Genomic DNA, 14,436 nt, shown 5'->3' on the forward strand with positions numbered 1-14,436 from the left:
AGAAACAAAGCGCAGCCTCATCACCACTGGTTTTGACAAACTTAAGAAGAGTCACCTTGATTTGCAACAAATTCTGTTTTTCTTTGCATGACCCTCTGAGTTTTAAACAACACTATGCATAATTTCAAGTGAACCCAAGTTAAGTTAAATAAAGAGAGCCTTGACGTCCTTTTCAAGGCCACCACCGAGGCATTTGTTCAGGTATGTTGATGACACCTGGATTAAAATTAAATCTCTGGAAGTCCAACATTTTACTGACCACATCAACTCTGTGGATAAATACATCAAGTTCACATGAGAAGATGTAAAAAAATGGAAGGTTAGCTTGCTTGGACTATGAGGTCTCAGTTTCTGATAGAGGACCTTTGTAAACTGAGATGTACCGCAAACCCACCCACACAGACCAGTATTTGCAGTTTAACTCCCATCACACACTGGAGCACAAGTTAGGAGTCATCAGAACTCTGTACCACAGAGCAGACAGCATCCCCAGTAACTCAGGAGCCAGGCAGAAGGAGAAATCCCACACAAGACAGGCTCTAGAGAAATTTGGATATCCTAACTAGGTCTTCCTGAAAGCAGAGAAGAAACTCAAACAGGACTCCAGTCAGCCATCAGGTGAAAAGGAGGAACCCAGACCAGTGGTCATTCCATATGTTGAGGGAGTATCAGAGAAACTGAGACATTTATTTTTTTAAACACAACGTCCCAGTGGCTTTTAAACCCCAAAATACATTACGGCAAAGACTGGTTCATCCCAAAGATCCAGTCCCCTGGCACAAACAGAGTAATGTTGTGTATGCTGTTCAGTGTCAGGAGGGTGATTAGTTTCCCTGATGTAAGACTGAACAGTCAATGGCCAAAAGGATGGACCAGCACAGAAGAGCAACATCATCAGGCCAGGACTCTGCGGTCTACACTCATCTCCAGGCCAGCGGTCATTTGTTCAGGGATGAAGATGTTCACATCCTGGACAGAGAGGAACGATGGTTTGAGAGAGGAGTAAAGGAGGCCATCTTTGTGAAGAGAACTATCCATCATTGCACAGGGGTAGAGGCCTCCATGTTCAACTTCCACCCTGTTATAATTCTGTTATTGCAATAATCATTGAGCCCCCTGTGAACAGCAAGCGGCCATCTGGGCACTAACGATCAATTGTTAGGTTGGTGGTCCTCACATGTGAACAGCTAGTTTTAGCTGACACCAGCAAACTGGTTGATCCGCCGAGAAGATCTATTTATAAGAATGAGTTTGTTGCAACTCCTCAGACTGATGGAAGTCTTTTGGATAAAAGACAAAATGTTTCAACAAGAAGAATCCGTCCAGAGGACTGGACTCAACCTTGTTAGGTTAACAAGGTGACATTTTTGCTCTCCCCTCTGTGGTGGAAACCATGAGCTAGTGTATGCGATGATGCTTTTAGGAGCCCAGATATTTATTTTACTCCGTGTCGACATGTGGGAGTACATCTGTTTGGCAAGAAGTGCCCAGGCAGTGGTGATATTCCTTCTTGTTGTATTTTGGACCAAACAGCCTCTCATCCAGGCAACAAACAAGACCTCAGAGCTGATCCTGCTGGGCTTCTGCCGTGATCCAGGAGAAGGGTCTTGGCTCACTGGATCTTTGCTTTCCCTCCCACACATTTTTAACTGGGAGGATCTAAGACAAAAGAAGTAAAGAGCAAAGGGAATCAAGGGTGAAGAGGAGGATGAAGATCAGAGCGGTAAAATAAATTAAACAGGCGGTTTGTCTCCCCTGTGGTGCTGGTTCAGCCTCCTGTCGACTCGCTCTCTGTTTGCCCTTTTAGCATCCCTGTCACTTTCTCTGACACGAGGGATCTGAAACGTTAGAGGAGCTTTGTGTGTCCAGATCCAAACGATGCCAGATCATACAACAATGCACGAAAGACTGAGCTGCTGCCAAACAGAACGCCAACGCTCGCCAACTGGACTCCACCAGTTCCTGGACATTCGATTTGAAAAGAGAAAACGAAAATGGCCACAATGATGATTGAAGAGGATCAGAAGAGGTATCAAAAGGTTCAGGAATAAAAAAAAATAAATAAAAAAAAACCTTGTGGGCTGAATAATCAGCTAAAGCACGTTACAAAAGTGCGGCTTGAAAAGTGTTTATTTTTCAGCGGTGATTTGGAAATGTCACTAAATGTCAGATAACGGAGCTCATTTTGAATTGTTGAGTTGGTTCAAGAGAAAAAACTAAAATTTATCTTTTTGCCATGAAACAACAGATTGTTTGCTGTCATTTTCTAACACTGAAAACCATGTGCAGTTTTAAATTAAACACAAATAATTCACCATCTGTCCTCGTTTTTCTCCTGTTTTTATATCCTTTTCTGTCATAACATTTATACGTACAACTCCGAGGGCCCCTTCATAAAGGATTGACTCACGCTTTAAAAATAGTCTATTCACGAGTTTGTAAATGCAGCTTATTTTTCAACTAAATTACTTTTTATGCTGCAAAAACACCTTTTGTATATACCAATGTTGAGTGGTAAATTGATATTTAAAATCTAAATCATAAAGAAATGATTAAAACGTGCTTAGATTTGTCAAATAGTGAGCCTGCTTCAGTTTTATAACTGTTTTGTAAAAGATTGTTCATGCTTTATAAAGTGTTTGTGAATAACCTGAACATAAAGCATTAATTAAACATTCATAAAGGGACAATTACTGGGAAACGGTACATGTTTATAACAAGGTGAGACTTCAGTTATGTCATAATTTGAACATTTTTTTCATTGTAGATGTTTTTTTCCTCCAACGTTCAAACTTCTGTGGAAATGAGGTTTAATGGTGGGATTAACTGTCCAGTTTGATGTATTCAAATGAATAAGCCTTCACTGGTTGCCTGTTTGAAGACATTTATGATGCATTGTCACTTTTTTTTATTATTAAAAAGAATAATAAAATATTTGCTTCTCTGAGAGTTTTCTTTTTCTTAAAACAGCCTGGAGGTAAAAGACGGATCTCTAAAACACTGCATGAAGATGCCCATCTACTGCTGACTTGAGAAATTTTAAAGTTTTAAATAAAGATCTTGAGCAATCTATTAGTGCTAGGATTAGGTTACTTCATTACAGTCCGTCCAGTTGTTTATAAGCTATTTTGCTAACAGATACAGGAACCCATGCAGGCAACTACCGTATTTTCCAGTGTATAAGTCACATCAGTCAAAAAAAAAAAAGCATCATGAAGAGGAGAAAAAACATATATAAGTTGCTTCAGAGTATATGTCACATTTATTATGCGTCACTGCTGACACCCGGGAAACGTGGGCCGGTGTCGTGCCAAAATTCGATTGGAGCGTGCACAAGAAAAAAGTACACAAAAGTGTGTCTCAGTTTAACTTATTTCCTAGTAAATGCACTTTAATGGTCAATGTTTGGCGGGGCGGCGAGGATAGTGACAGGAACAACACATACGCCTACGGGTAGTTGTCAAAAGCCTAGAGGGCCTTCTGGCGCCTCTAGTGGCTGCAAAAGGTAATGTTTACTCTGGTTCATGTCAGTATGAATGAACATTTAAAGCTTCAGTCAAAAATTGCGTCATGAATATGGAAAAAAAAATGTATATAAGTCACTTTGGAGTATAAGTTGCAGGATTGGCAAATCTATGCAAAAAACTGCGACTTATACGCCAGAAAATACGGTATATGATTGTCCACTTTTCATGGTGTGCAACAAGCAAACAAAGCAGAGGAAGAGGACGTCCTAGACTGTGTGTGTGTGTGTGTGAGAGAGAGTGTGTGTGTGAGAGAGTGTGTGTAATCATGATGCAGCAGCTGAGTCACTGTGTTTGTTGTAGGTGAAGTCAGCCTGGAGGGGACGGTGGTGCAGAGGGCTGAGTGCCGACCTGTCGCCTCTGAGAGCTACATGAAGATTAAAAGGTGAGAAAACTCTGAGGTTCTGCCTGAAAGTTTCATCATCCACACACTTTATTTAAAATCATCAAAGATGATTTCATAAGATCAACGATGAAACACGGAAGAGTCGATAAACAATAAAAACAAATGTATTTATTTAATTTTCCTTTGCCATATTTTAGAGGTTAAGCACATCTGTATCACAACCTTTTAAACTTTACTTTCCAAAAAATAAACAGACACTTCTTCAACCATACACAAACACAGCGATCGTTTTCAAATCATTTAATTCTCTTTCTTTACCAAAAAAGCTTTAAAATAAATGAAAAGTTGATTACAGAAGGAATATTTTAATTGAGGCTTTAACATGTTTTTAAAGGCTTTTAATTATAACCCTTTATTGTTTTGAAGGTTGAAAACTGTTAAAATAAAAGTAGATGTCTTAAATCAATGCATATTGTCTGCTGCCTTGTGTGCCAAAGTTTTAAACATAGATTTTACATTAATTAGTAATGCTTATAGCTTCTATTGGAGATCAGTCTCAGCAACTAACACACCAAATTTTAGCTGAACATCTGCAACACTGACTGTGTTACAGCCAATTTTGTGTTTGACAAGTTTGATTAGCTGTGGTGGCCATCTTAAATCAAGTTGACTCCAAAAATGAAACAATTGTAGATATTCATTAAGTGAATACTTCCTGCAAATTTTATTCAAATGTGTCCAGTGGTTCAGCAGATATTTTGCTAACAGACCCAATCACATACACAGATGATAACAATATCGTCCCGGTCACTTTTCAGCAGTGACAACGAACAAAAATCAAGTTGCTTGTGTCAAAAAGCAGCTTTAAGTTCAGCTAAACCGATGAAAATCTGTTCGTGACGTGAACTGATTAAACGAAGGGGAGAGAAGTCGTTCATCTGTGCAAACCGAACACTCGAGTCCACTCTGCCCTTTATTCATTTTTTTAACAGTTTTTTTTTGTCTCTTCTTCATTGGAAAATGTTATTCCAGCCAGAGTTGGTGGATGGTATTGCTATAGCAACAGCATCTCTGTGGCAGATGCACTGCTACAATACACCCCGAGGCAAACGCACAGCTCGTACCAGGGTGTCACACATGCACGCACACACACACACACACACACACACACCGTAGGGGAGGACTTCAAGGATGGGAGTGTGGCCCGTGTTTTGTCATCCGCTCCGCAGGAGATTATCTGTGGCCAACATCTGGCTGAGATCCTCCTCACCAGTTTCAAACGCGTCCGAGTTCAAGCTCGAGCTCACAAGACTCTCGTTGTTTAACTGTTGTGAGCTCAGAGATAAAAGGACGTCACGTTGTGTTGGTGTCGGTGTGAGGAGGAAGAAAACTCGCCAAACATTTTCACATCTTTCACACAATAATGAGAAAACCAGAAGATTTCTGAAGAAACGCTAAAAGGCGCTAACGCAGCTGCTGCCCAAAAGGCCGAAATGGATGAGAAGTGCTGAGAGAAACGAGGTCAAGAGAAACGTTGAAGCTGCTGCCAGCGGCTCACTGTGGTTGCCATGGTAACCACTAACCTGTGTCTCTCACTCCCTGGCTGCCAAGTGTATGAGCTACAGAACGAAACAGACTGAAAACATAAAAAAAAAAAAAACACCTACATTTTCCATGAAAATGTGGCGTAAGAGCCAAAGGCTGAATGTTTTTCATGAATGTAGCTTAAAAAACTGAAACTTAGTTCTTAGCAATCAAACAAAAATAATCACTAACTGCTAAAATAGGCCAGATGCTATATCTTACCTCCCCATCAATCTGGTTTCAGGAAACAACACAGCATGACTGCTTCGCTCAAGGTTTTTAATGAAATCGTTGAAGCACTGGATGCTAAGGATTATTGTGCTGCACTTTGCTTAGACCTGTCTAAAGTTGTTGACACTGTGGATCATAACATCTTGTGTCATAAGCTCTCAGAAATTGGTTTCTCAGTTCACACCATTGGTTAGTTCACTAACTATCTCTCAGATCGGAGGCAATGTGTTCAACATAATGGTACTTCTTCCAGTTATTGAAATGTTACAATGGTGTACCACAAGGCTCAGTCTTAGGACCAAACCTCTTAACAATCTACATAAATAATGTAGGTCCTTGCATCCTTGCATTTCTACGCTGATGACACAGTTGTTTATTGTCGAGCTAAAACAGTTGCTAAGGTTTTCCAGATTTTACAATCCGCTTTCGACATCATCCAGTCAGATTGGTTCCATCTCAAACTTGTCCTAAATGCCGACAAAGCCAAAGGGATGTTGTTTTCAAACAGGAAGTCGGTTCCAGCGGTTCTTCCTTTGATTTTATCCTCAAATGGTGCTCCTATTGAGTTTGTTGATTCCTACAAATATTTGGGTATCTTGGTCGATTCGCATCTCTATTTAAAGCCCCCCGTGGAAAACTTGGTAAAACTCGGTAAGGAAACTGAAAGTTAAATTGAGTTTCTTCTTCAGAAACAGATCCTGTCTAACTCTGAATGCTAGGAAACATCTTGTCACTGCGACTTTCCTTCCCTTCATTGACTACAGTGACATTACTTACATGAACGCTCCTACAAGCACCCTGCAGATGTTGGATGCTGTCTATCATGGTGCACTAAGATTCATAACTGGCTGTGATTATCGTATCCACCACTGCACCCAGTATTCACTGGTTAACTGGACATCATTAACTTCACGCAGACTCTCTCACTGGTACATTTTCATCTTTAAATCACTTCTTGGTCTGCTGCCTTCATACATCTTCTCCTACATGTCACTGCGTGAGTGCAGCTACAGCGTGCGCTCTAAGGACATTATTACCTGCAGTGTTCCCTCAGTGAGGACTGAACTTGGCAAAAGGGCCTTCTCCTACTCAGCTCCTGTTTCCTGGAATATCTTACAAAAGGATCTGAAGCTCTCATGACCTCTCTAAGGGTGCATTCACACCAGCCCTGTTTAGTCCGCTTTAATCGGACTCTAGCTCGTTTTCCTAGAAAGTCCGGTTCGTTTAGGGAGGTGTGAACGCGCCATCAAACTCTGTCACGGAACAAAAAGGCGAGCTCTGGCCCGGGCTAAAACCTAGGTCTCAGTCCGGTAGAAGCGAACTCCAGCGCGGTTCGAGTACAGTGTGAATGTAAACAGACCGGCCCCGCTCCGCAGGGTAAACAAACACCTCGTTAGATTTTGCTCTTGCAATGTTTTCCCAAATTTAGTCCACGTTGACCGATGCACTGCTAACAGAAGTCATATCTACTCCAGCCGCATGTTTAAATGTATTTTTGCACTACGTAGTTAATATTAATAAGGGTCAGTGCTTTGAAAACATCTGTTTTTAAGGCGGTTTGTGTTTTCTTTTTATTATATGATGCTGTATGTGTTCCCATCTCGTATAAAGCAAAGATCCTGTGAGTGTTGACATATCGGGAGGACTTTTATTCCAGTCTAAATAAAATGGAGACAAAAACTGAGAGGAGCTGTCATTTCCTGTTTGGTGATTTAAACCTGAAGGTGCTGACAGTCGCCTTCCTGCCAACAGGCTCGTGTCAGCTCTGAGATCAACTTTTTCACACAAACATTCTCACTTTATTTATTTTCTGTGTATGTGTCAGGCTGCAGATTGAATTGGTGAAGCCTCAGCGTTTGTCGCAGCAGCTGGACAGAGCTGTGACCACCGTCTTTAAGCCTGTGGCCAACCACAACTTCAACGTAAGTAGAAACGAGCCTCTGGAGAGACTGTGTCAGCTGTTTTTAAAGTTTGGTGGGATCGCCAGTTCCTCCAGTGAGGAGTTTGTTTCATGGATGAACTTTAGATTTCTATTTTAAAAAGTGACGAATACCTCAATATTTCAACTTGACTTATAAATATATAAATATAGACGTCTCTGTATTTTACATTCATGAACAATGAGGTTTAACAACTTCAACAGAATATATATATAAAATTAGTGTTAGTAAAATGGGATGAGCTCAGACTGCAGTGCAAAAACAACCGCGGTAGCTTGGTGGTCAGTGCCACAGTTTCATAATCCTGAAGCTGCAGGTTTGAGCCCACGTGGTGTCAGGAAGGACAACTGGTGTAAAACAATCTGTGTTTGCTAGCTGTGGCAACCCCTGCAGAAAGAAGCAGTCAAAAGATTTACTTTAGTCTTAGGCTACACTTTAGCTAATTTTAGATACCATTGTTAGTTTCAGCTTTTTATGTTTTGCTAAATTTAGCTTTTACCTGCTGTTTTACTGGTTATAGCTTTTAATTTTTTTTTTTTTTTTTTTTTTTTTTTTTTTTGCTAGTGTTAGCCATTGGGTACAGTTGAGCTTACTTTGGCTTTTATATACTGTTTTGCTGGTTTTAGCTTTTAGCTAAATAACTGGTATTAGCTTTTCTCTAGCGTTTTGCTTATTTTAGATTTTAAATACTATCCTGCTGGTTTTATCATTGCTTACATCTGAACAAATTTAATATTTTAGCAACTGTTTTGCTAGCTTTAGCTTTTAGTTAACATATTTTAGCTTTTAGATAGCATTTTTGCTGGTTTTAGCTATAAACTTTTTTTTTGTTTTTTTGCTTTGCGTAGAGTTGAGCTTACTTTAGCTTTTATATACTGGTTTTAACCATTGCTTAAATCTGAACAAATTTAATATTTTAGCAACTGCTTTGCTAGTTTTAGCTTTTAGTTAACATATTTTAGCTTTTAGATACCATTTTTGCTGGTTTTAGCTTTTTTGTTGTTATTTGTTTTGCTAGTGTTAGCCTTTGGGTAGAGTTGAACTTGCTTTAGCTTTTATATACTGTTTTGCTGGTAGCTTTTAGCTATTGTTACTGGTGTTGGCCTTTGGCTAGTGTTTTGCTTATTTTAGCCTGCTGCTGGTTTTACTATTGCTTAAATCTGAACTAATTTAATATTTTAGCAACTGTTTTACTAGTTTTGGCTTTTAGTTTAGCTTATTTTAGTTTTTAGATACTTTTTTTGCTGGTTTTAGCTTTTATTTTATTTATTTTGGCTAGTGTTAGTCTTTGGGTAGAGTTGAGCTTGCTTTAGCTTTTATATACTGTTTTGCTGATAGCTTTTAGCTATTGTTACTGGTGTTAGCCTTTGGCTAGTATTTTACATATTTAGCTTTTAGATATTGTCCTGCTGGTTTTACCATGGCTTAAATTTGAACCAATTTAATATTTTAGCCACTGTTTGATAGTTTTAGCCTTTAGTTGAGCTCTCTTTAGCTTTTAGATACTATTTTTGCTGGTTTTAGCTTTTGTTCTTATTGTTTTAACTTTAATAATTCAGTCAGTTTCATCAAACTCCTTCAGCTTCAGCATTAACTTGTATGTTCTGTGACAATGTTTTTGTTTCTTGTTTGTCTTTGTGTCAGAAGGAAACGAACCAAAGTGAGAGTTTACCTGCGTGTTTTCCACCTGTTGGTTTGACAGTCAGTTCCTCAGAACCTCAGCTGTGGTTTCTGTGTTTGGTGTCGGTAATTTGTGATTGTGAAGGTGGCGTTCGAGAAGAAGAAGAAGTCCGAGGGGAAGATGGTGAGAGCGGAGCGGCAGGTGGTGCTGGACATGCTCTTCTCTGCCTTCGAGAAGCACCAGTTTTACAGCTTCAAGGACCTGGTGGACATCACCAAACAACCTGTGGTGAGCAGAAACACACTCGGTGTGAAAACATCCAACACAAACACTTAATGATATAAGTGGAAAGACCAAAAACAACAACACACCTGCCCACCATCCACCTTGCTTTGTTAAATTTGAACAAGTCGCCCACAGCTTGACGTCTGTGCCTCTGCTCACGCTATCTGTTGTGGCTTAAAATTTGAGCTGGCATGCTCGCGCGTGCACGCAGACGCACGCGGGAGGAATCGATGTAGCCCGCTGGATTGGTTCCAGCTCTCAGCGAACAGCATTGTGTAGGTGCAGAGTAGACCTCCAGGTCCTTCTCCCTCTGATTGCTTCTGATTGCATAACCATCAGCTGAGTAGGAGTCAAACGCCCCGATACACTCCACACCACCACTCCTCTCTCGAAGCACTCGGCCAACACTCAAATTAACTGAACTGAAGTAAGCAAAATGTCCATTATGAGAAGTTTTGAAGCACATCTTTTGTTATTCATCAAGTGGAGTGACCTCGGCTCAACAGAGACACTCCGTGGTCACTTTGTGGTACTGCGGCTCAAGGCTTTTCACAGTTTCTGCTCCTTTTTAGACATTAACAGCATTTATAATATATTTATGTGAGGTTTAAGATGCTATGTGGATCATCATATTAACTCGTATTAAAATGAATCCATCTGAAGCTAATTAAACATCTCCGGATAACAGATTAAGAAATTAATCCGAAACCATTCCTAAATATGTGGTTTGCACACATTTGGTGATTAGACCACACTAATGAAGATGGAATAGAATAAAATAAAAGCCTAAATAAAGCCTATAGACTGCCCTGACCTAACACATGTATGACAATATATAGAAAGCAACACATGAATATTGTTCTTCTAATGTTTTTTGAGTCACTCGGGGATTATTATTCAGATTCAGAGGATGTATTGTTAAAGACACGATGTCTCTGTGAAAACTCCAGTTTTAGTGTGATTGTAATGAACAAATTAACTAATATCTGTATAAGTTTTATTTATAAGTTTATCAAATTTCCAATTTTATGATTTTATGGTGTTTGAACGGTTTACTTTAAGACATAGAGGTATTTCAACATTATTTACTTACTTTTCTTTTTAAAAGCACTCAGTGCAACGTATGAAATCAACAATAAAATACATGATCCTGAGCTACACCATAGCTGCAGTTTGACAAAGTTTACTCCAGTTTTCCAGATATGTTGATATGCAAATCTAAAATGCAGGAACACACTCAATGTAAACAAAGCACTTTAAACTGCACACATTACTTAATGATTCTGAGCATAAATATGTACAAAAAAGTCAAAATTATCAGACTTCTCCAATAAATCTGAGCTTAAATATGTACCTGAAGGTCAAAATGATCAGACGTCTCCGTCCCAAACGGCTCCTCCTTTGTTGACCTGTTTTCAGTCACTGTATCTGTAGGTAAACAAACACGTTTGACTTTTCCAAGCTCCAAGTCGTAAAAATCAATTGGAATGCCTCCTCAAGTCTGAACTTTGACTCGGACCATTTGGATTTCTGACCAACCTTCATCACAAAATTCAACATGGCTGCTGTGCATATCAAAAGCAGTGAACGCTGCAAGAATAATCTTTTTATTTTCACTCAATAAACAAGTTGCGCACACAGATTTACTTCTGTTGGAAAACATGTTGCTGCTGTAAAAATGTATTACTATTAAAAATCTGACTCGCAACTGAAAACATTTGATGTTGGATGTAGACATCATTTCTAAATTAGACTTCCGAGGTAAAACCGATGCAGCATTAAACAAACGTTCTGCAAGAACTGAGGATATTTTACTCAAATCAACATCTACGTTTTGAAACAAACACATTTGACAGACGGTAGTTTCCCCTATATTTAGGTATGGGTAAACAGCACTGAGCACAAAAATTAAGAAATTAGCTAAAAAAAAGGGCTGAAATTAGCTACAAATAGCTGAAACGTATCCAAAAAGGCAGAAATAAGCTTAAACTACCAAAAGGAAGCAGAAAGAGCTGAAATTAGCTAAAAAATGTGGAATTGGCTAAAAAAAAAAAAAAAGTTAAAATTAGCATAACAGCCAAATAGTAGCTGAACTAGCAGAAAAAGCTGAAAGGAGCATAACTAACTGAAATTAGTATAATGAAGAAGATGATGGTGAATTAGGTTGAAAGTAGCAACAATTAGCATGAAAAACTTGAATTTATCTGACAACAGCTGAAATTAGCTAAAAAAATGCTAAAGTAGCTGAAAAGATAAAACAAGCTTAAATTAGCATAAGCAGAAACACGTTTGACCAACTGGGCTGAAAGAAGCATAAATTAGCACAAAAAAGTGGAAATTATCTGAAAGATACTGAAATTAGAAAATAAATAAAAAAACAGCTGAAAATTAGCTAAAATTACCAGAAGGAAGTGGAGAAAGCACAAATTTGCTGAATCAGGCTGAAAAAAGTGGAAATGAGTGCAAAATAAAAAGTGGTGCTCGAAAAGCTAAAATTAACATAAAAACAGATCAAATATTAACTGAAATGGCAGAAACAGCTGAAATTTGCTAAAATAAGCTGAAAGGAGCAAGCTGAAATTAGAATGAAGAAGTAAGAAACACAAAAATGTTTAAGTTAGCACAAAGACTGAAAGGAGCACAAAACAGCTGAAAGTAGCTAAAAAAAAAAGTTTAAATTTGCACAAGGAAGCTGAAAGAAGCTGAAGCAGAACAAAATGTGAAAGGAGCAGTAAAAGCTTGTAAACACATCTAAAGACTTGAAGGATGTAAAATGAGCTCAATTAATTTTCTATGAGAAATAAAAAGGTCAAATATTTAAAAAAGCTAAAGTTCCACCAATATCAAAAACCTTAGCAGGACTGTCCTGAAAAAATTGAACGTTTTGATTTATGATTTATGATTTATTTTTTTTAATGAAAAATGTACAGAAGAAAAAAAGGATCACAGCGGAGCGAATGCTTCATAAACGTTCACACTATTATAAAGGCTGGTTCTTTAAGTATGTTTGTCTGACGTTAGTCAAAGTGTCAAGTTTTTGATTTTTCAGTAGTTTCATTCCCTCTGACCTCCACTGCACGAGAAAAGGAATCCATAACTTTGTGTCATCAGTTCAGATGTCCTCGTGTCCCTGCAGTCCTACCTGAAAGACATCATGAGGGAGATCTGTGTCTGCAGTCGTAAAGGAGCTCACAAAAGCACGTGGGAGCTGAAGCCGGAGTACCGCCACTACCAACCTGCTGACGAAGAGGAGGAACCGCAGAACGCCTAGAACCAGGAAAGGTTCCCCGCTTCATCGTGTGCATCTTATATTTTTATGTTTATCGTTACAAAATTTAAGTTCAGATTGACGCATTCTGAATTGTTTGTAAAACATGTAGCAAATGTAAAGTCTGCTTTTCAGGATTAAATCTGTTGGAAATGAGCAACAACACTTTATCCTTCATTTTCCTGCAGAGGTCCATTTTCAGTCAGACGGGTATTTATTTTTCCAAAAGCAGACGACACACACTCGGAGCTGATGGCAAATAAAAACAGCAGCTCTGTTCCAGCACTTCCTGCCAATTTGTGCTGGATTTAATCACAAAATTAGTCGCACCGGTGTTTGACATGAAAACGTCTGCTGTGAAAAAGATGAAAGTGGAAAAAAGCTCTTCCCTCCTGATGCTGCAGCTCTGAGAAACAGCCACCACTTGGAGTTTAAATCTTAAAAGGTGGCTATAAATCAGAGGAAAAACAAAGATTAAAGTGTCTGGAAACAAGCTTGCAGTCACGGTTCATCCCTCAGACTGTGTAACCATGGCAACAGCTTTAAACTATATTTACAATGAGCTGCACGGGGCAGAAACCCGCTGCTGCTGCGTGCGGCCGTGTGATGCGTGCCAGCGGGTGCGGAGCAGTCAAATGGCAAACACCTGATTAGGAGGAGATCAAGCTCAGGATCCGTTCATTCATCCGGATAATTAGCTTTGAAATTAACGAGGAAATGAGCAATAAGGGACGAGAAGTTTAAAAAGCGTAAGAAGTCGTGGCATTGACTTGAATGCATTTCACCCACTGCCTCTCATACCAGTTTGTCTAAAATCTTCTGCTGAGAACAGTTTGGATGCTCAGCTACCATATTAATTATTTTAAAAGTCGTCTGTAAAATTGGCTGGTTTAGTCATTTTTTTCCCCTTTGCTTTCCTTGGCTGTGGTGGCCATCTTGAATTGGCTTGATTCCAAGCAGTTATAGATTTGCATCCATGAATTACTTTAAAATCCATGTCATGATTCACAAGATATAAACCAGTGGTTCCCAACCCTGGTCCTTGAGGGACACCATCCTGCATGTTTTAGTTTATTTCCCTGCTTTGAATGGATGATTGACAGGTCTCTGCAGAAGTTTAATTAAACGACGGTGGGACTGCTCGAAACTACCACTTAGCCGTCATGACTGAATAGAAAACATCCTGTAGAAATGTAGGTGAACGCTGCTCACAGCCTCATGTTGAATAAATTAAAGTTAAACTAAACCATCTGTGGTCTTTGCCTTCATTTATTTCACTGCTCCAAATTTAAACTTTGAACATTTTAAACACAAAGTCTTGTCTGTAAGCACATCGAGCTGCAGACTTGTGCCGTCTGGACACAAGACAAGTCTTAACTGTTTCGCCAATTAATACTGTGCTCCACATCAGAACTATTTATCCTTTGAATATATTTTCCAAGGTGAACTCTTGTCTAAATAAATGATCTACAACTTGTCACAGTTGCTGCTGGTCTGTGATCAGCCCTCGATGCTGAGGCGGCCTCCTGCAGAAACGCATGGATCGAATTTGGAGGCTTTTAGTCCTGGTCAGTTTAATTACTGTAGTCAGCAAAAACCATCAGCTGACTGCACCAGGGTCAGGATGCACGTTTTCA

General features: G+C 39.2%; 1 protein-coding gene across 1 annotated transcript in view; it reads left to right on the forward strand.

Moving 5' to 3' along the window:
• The window catches only part of LOC119418835 (general transcription factor IIF subunit 2-like), a 57,418-nt gene extending 44,616 nt beyond the window's left edge, over window positions 1-12,802 (forward strand). Inside the window, exons 5-8 of the mRNA XM_037686129.1 lie at window positions 3,828-3,909; window positions 7,511-7,607; window positions 9,391-9,534; window positions 12,668-12,802. Coding sequence (XP_037542057.1) covers window positions 3,828-3,909; window positions 7,511-7,607; window positions 9,391-9,534; window positions 12,668-12,802 — 458 coding nt within the window. The remainder of the gene's footprint in view (window positions 1-3,827; window positions 3,910-7,510; window positions 7,608-9,390; window positions 9,535-12,667) is intronic.
• Window positions 12,803-14,436: the final 1,634 nt, after the last annotated feature.

This window comes from Nematolebias whitei, chromosome 13, assembly GCF_014905685.2.
Source record: "Nematolebias whitei isolate Nwh7 chromosome 13, NemWhi1, whole genome shotgun sequence".
Taxonomy (NCBI): Eukaryota; Metazoa; Chordata; class Actinopteri; order Cyprinodontiformes; family Rivulidae; genus Nematolebias; species Nematolebias whitei.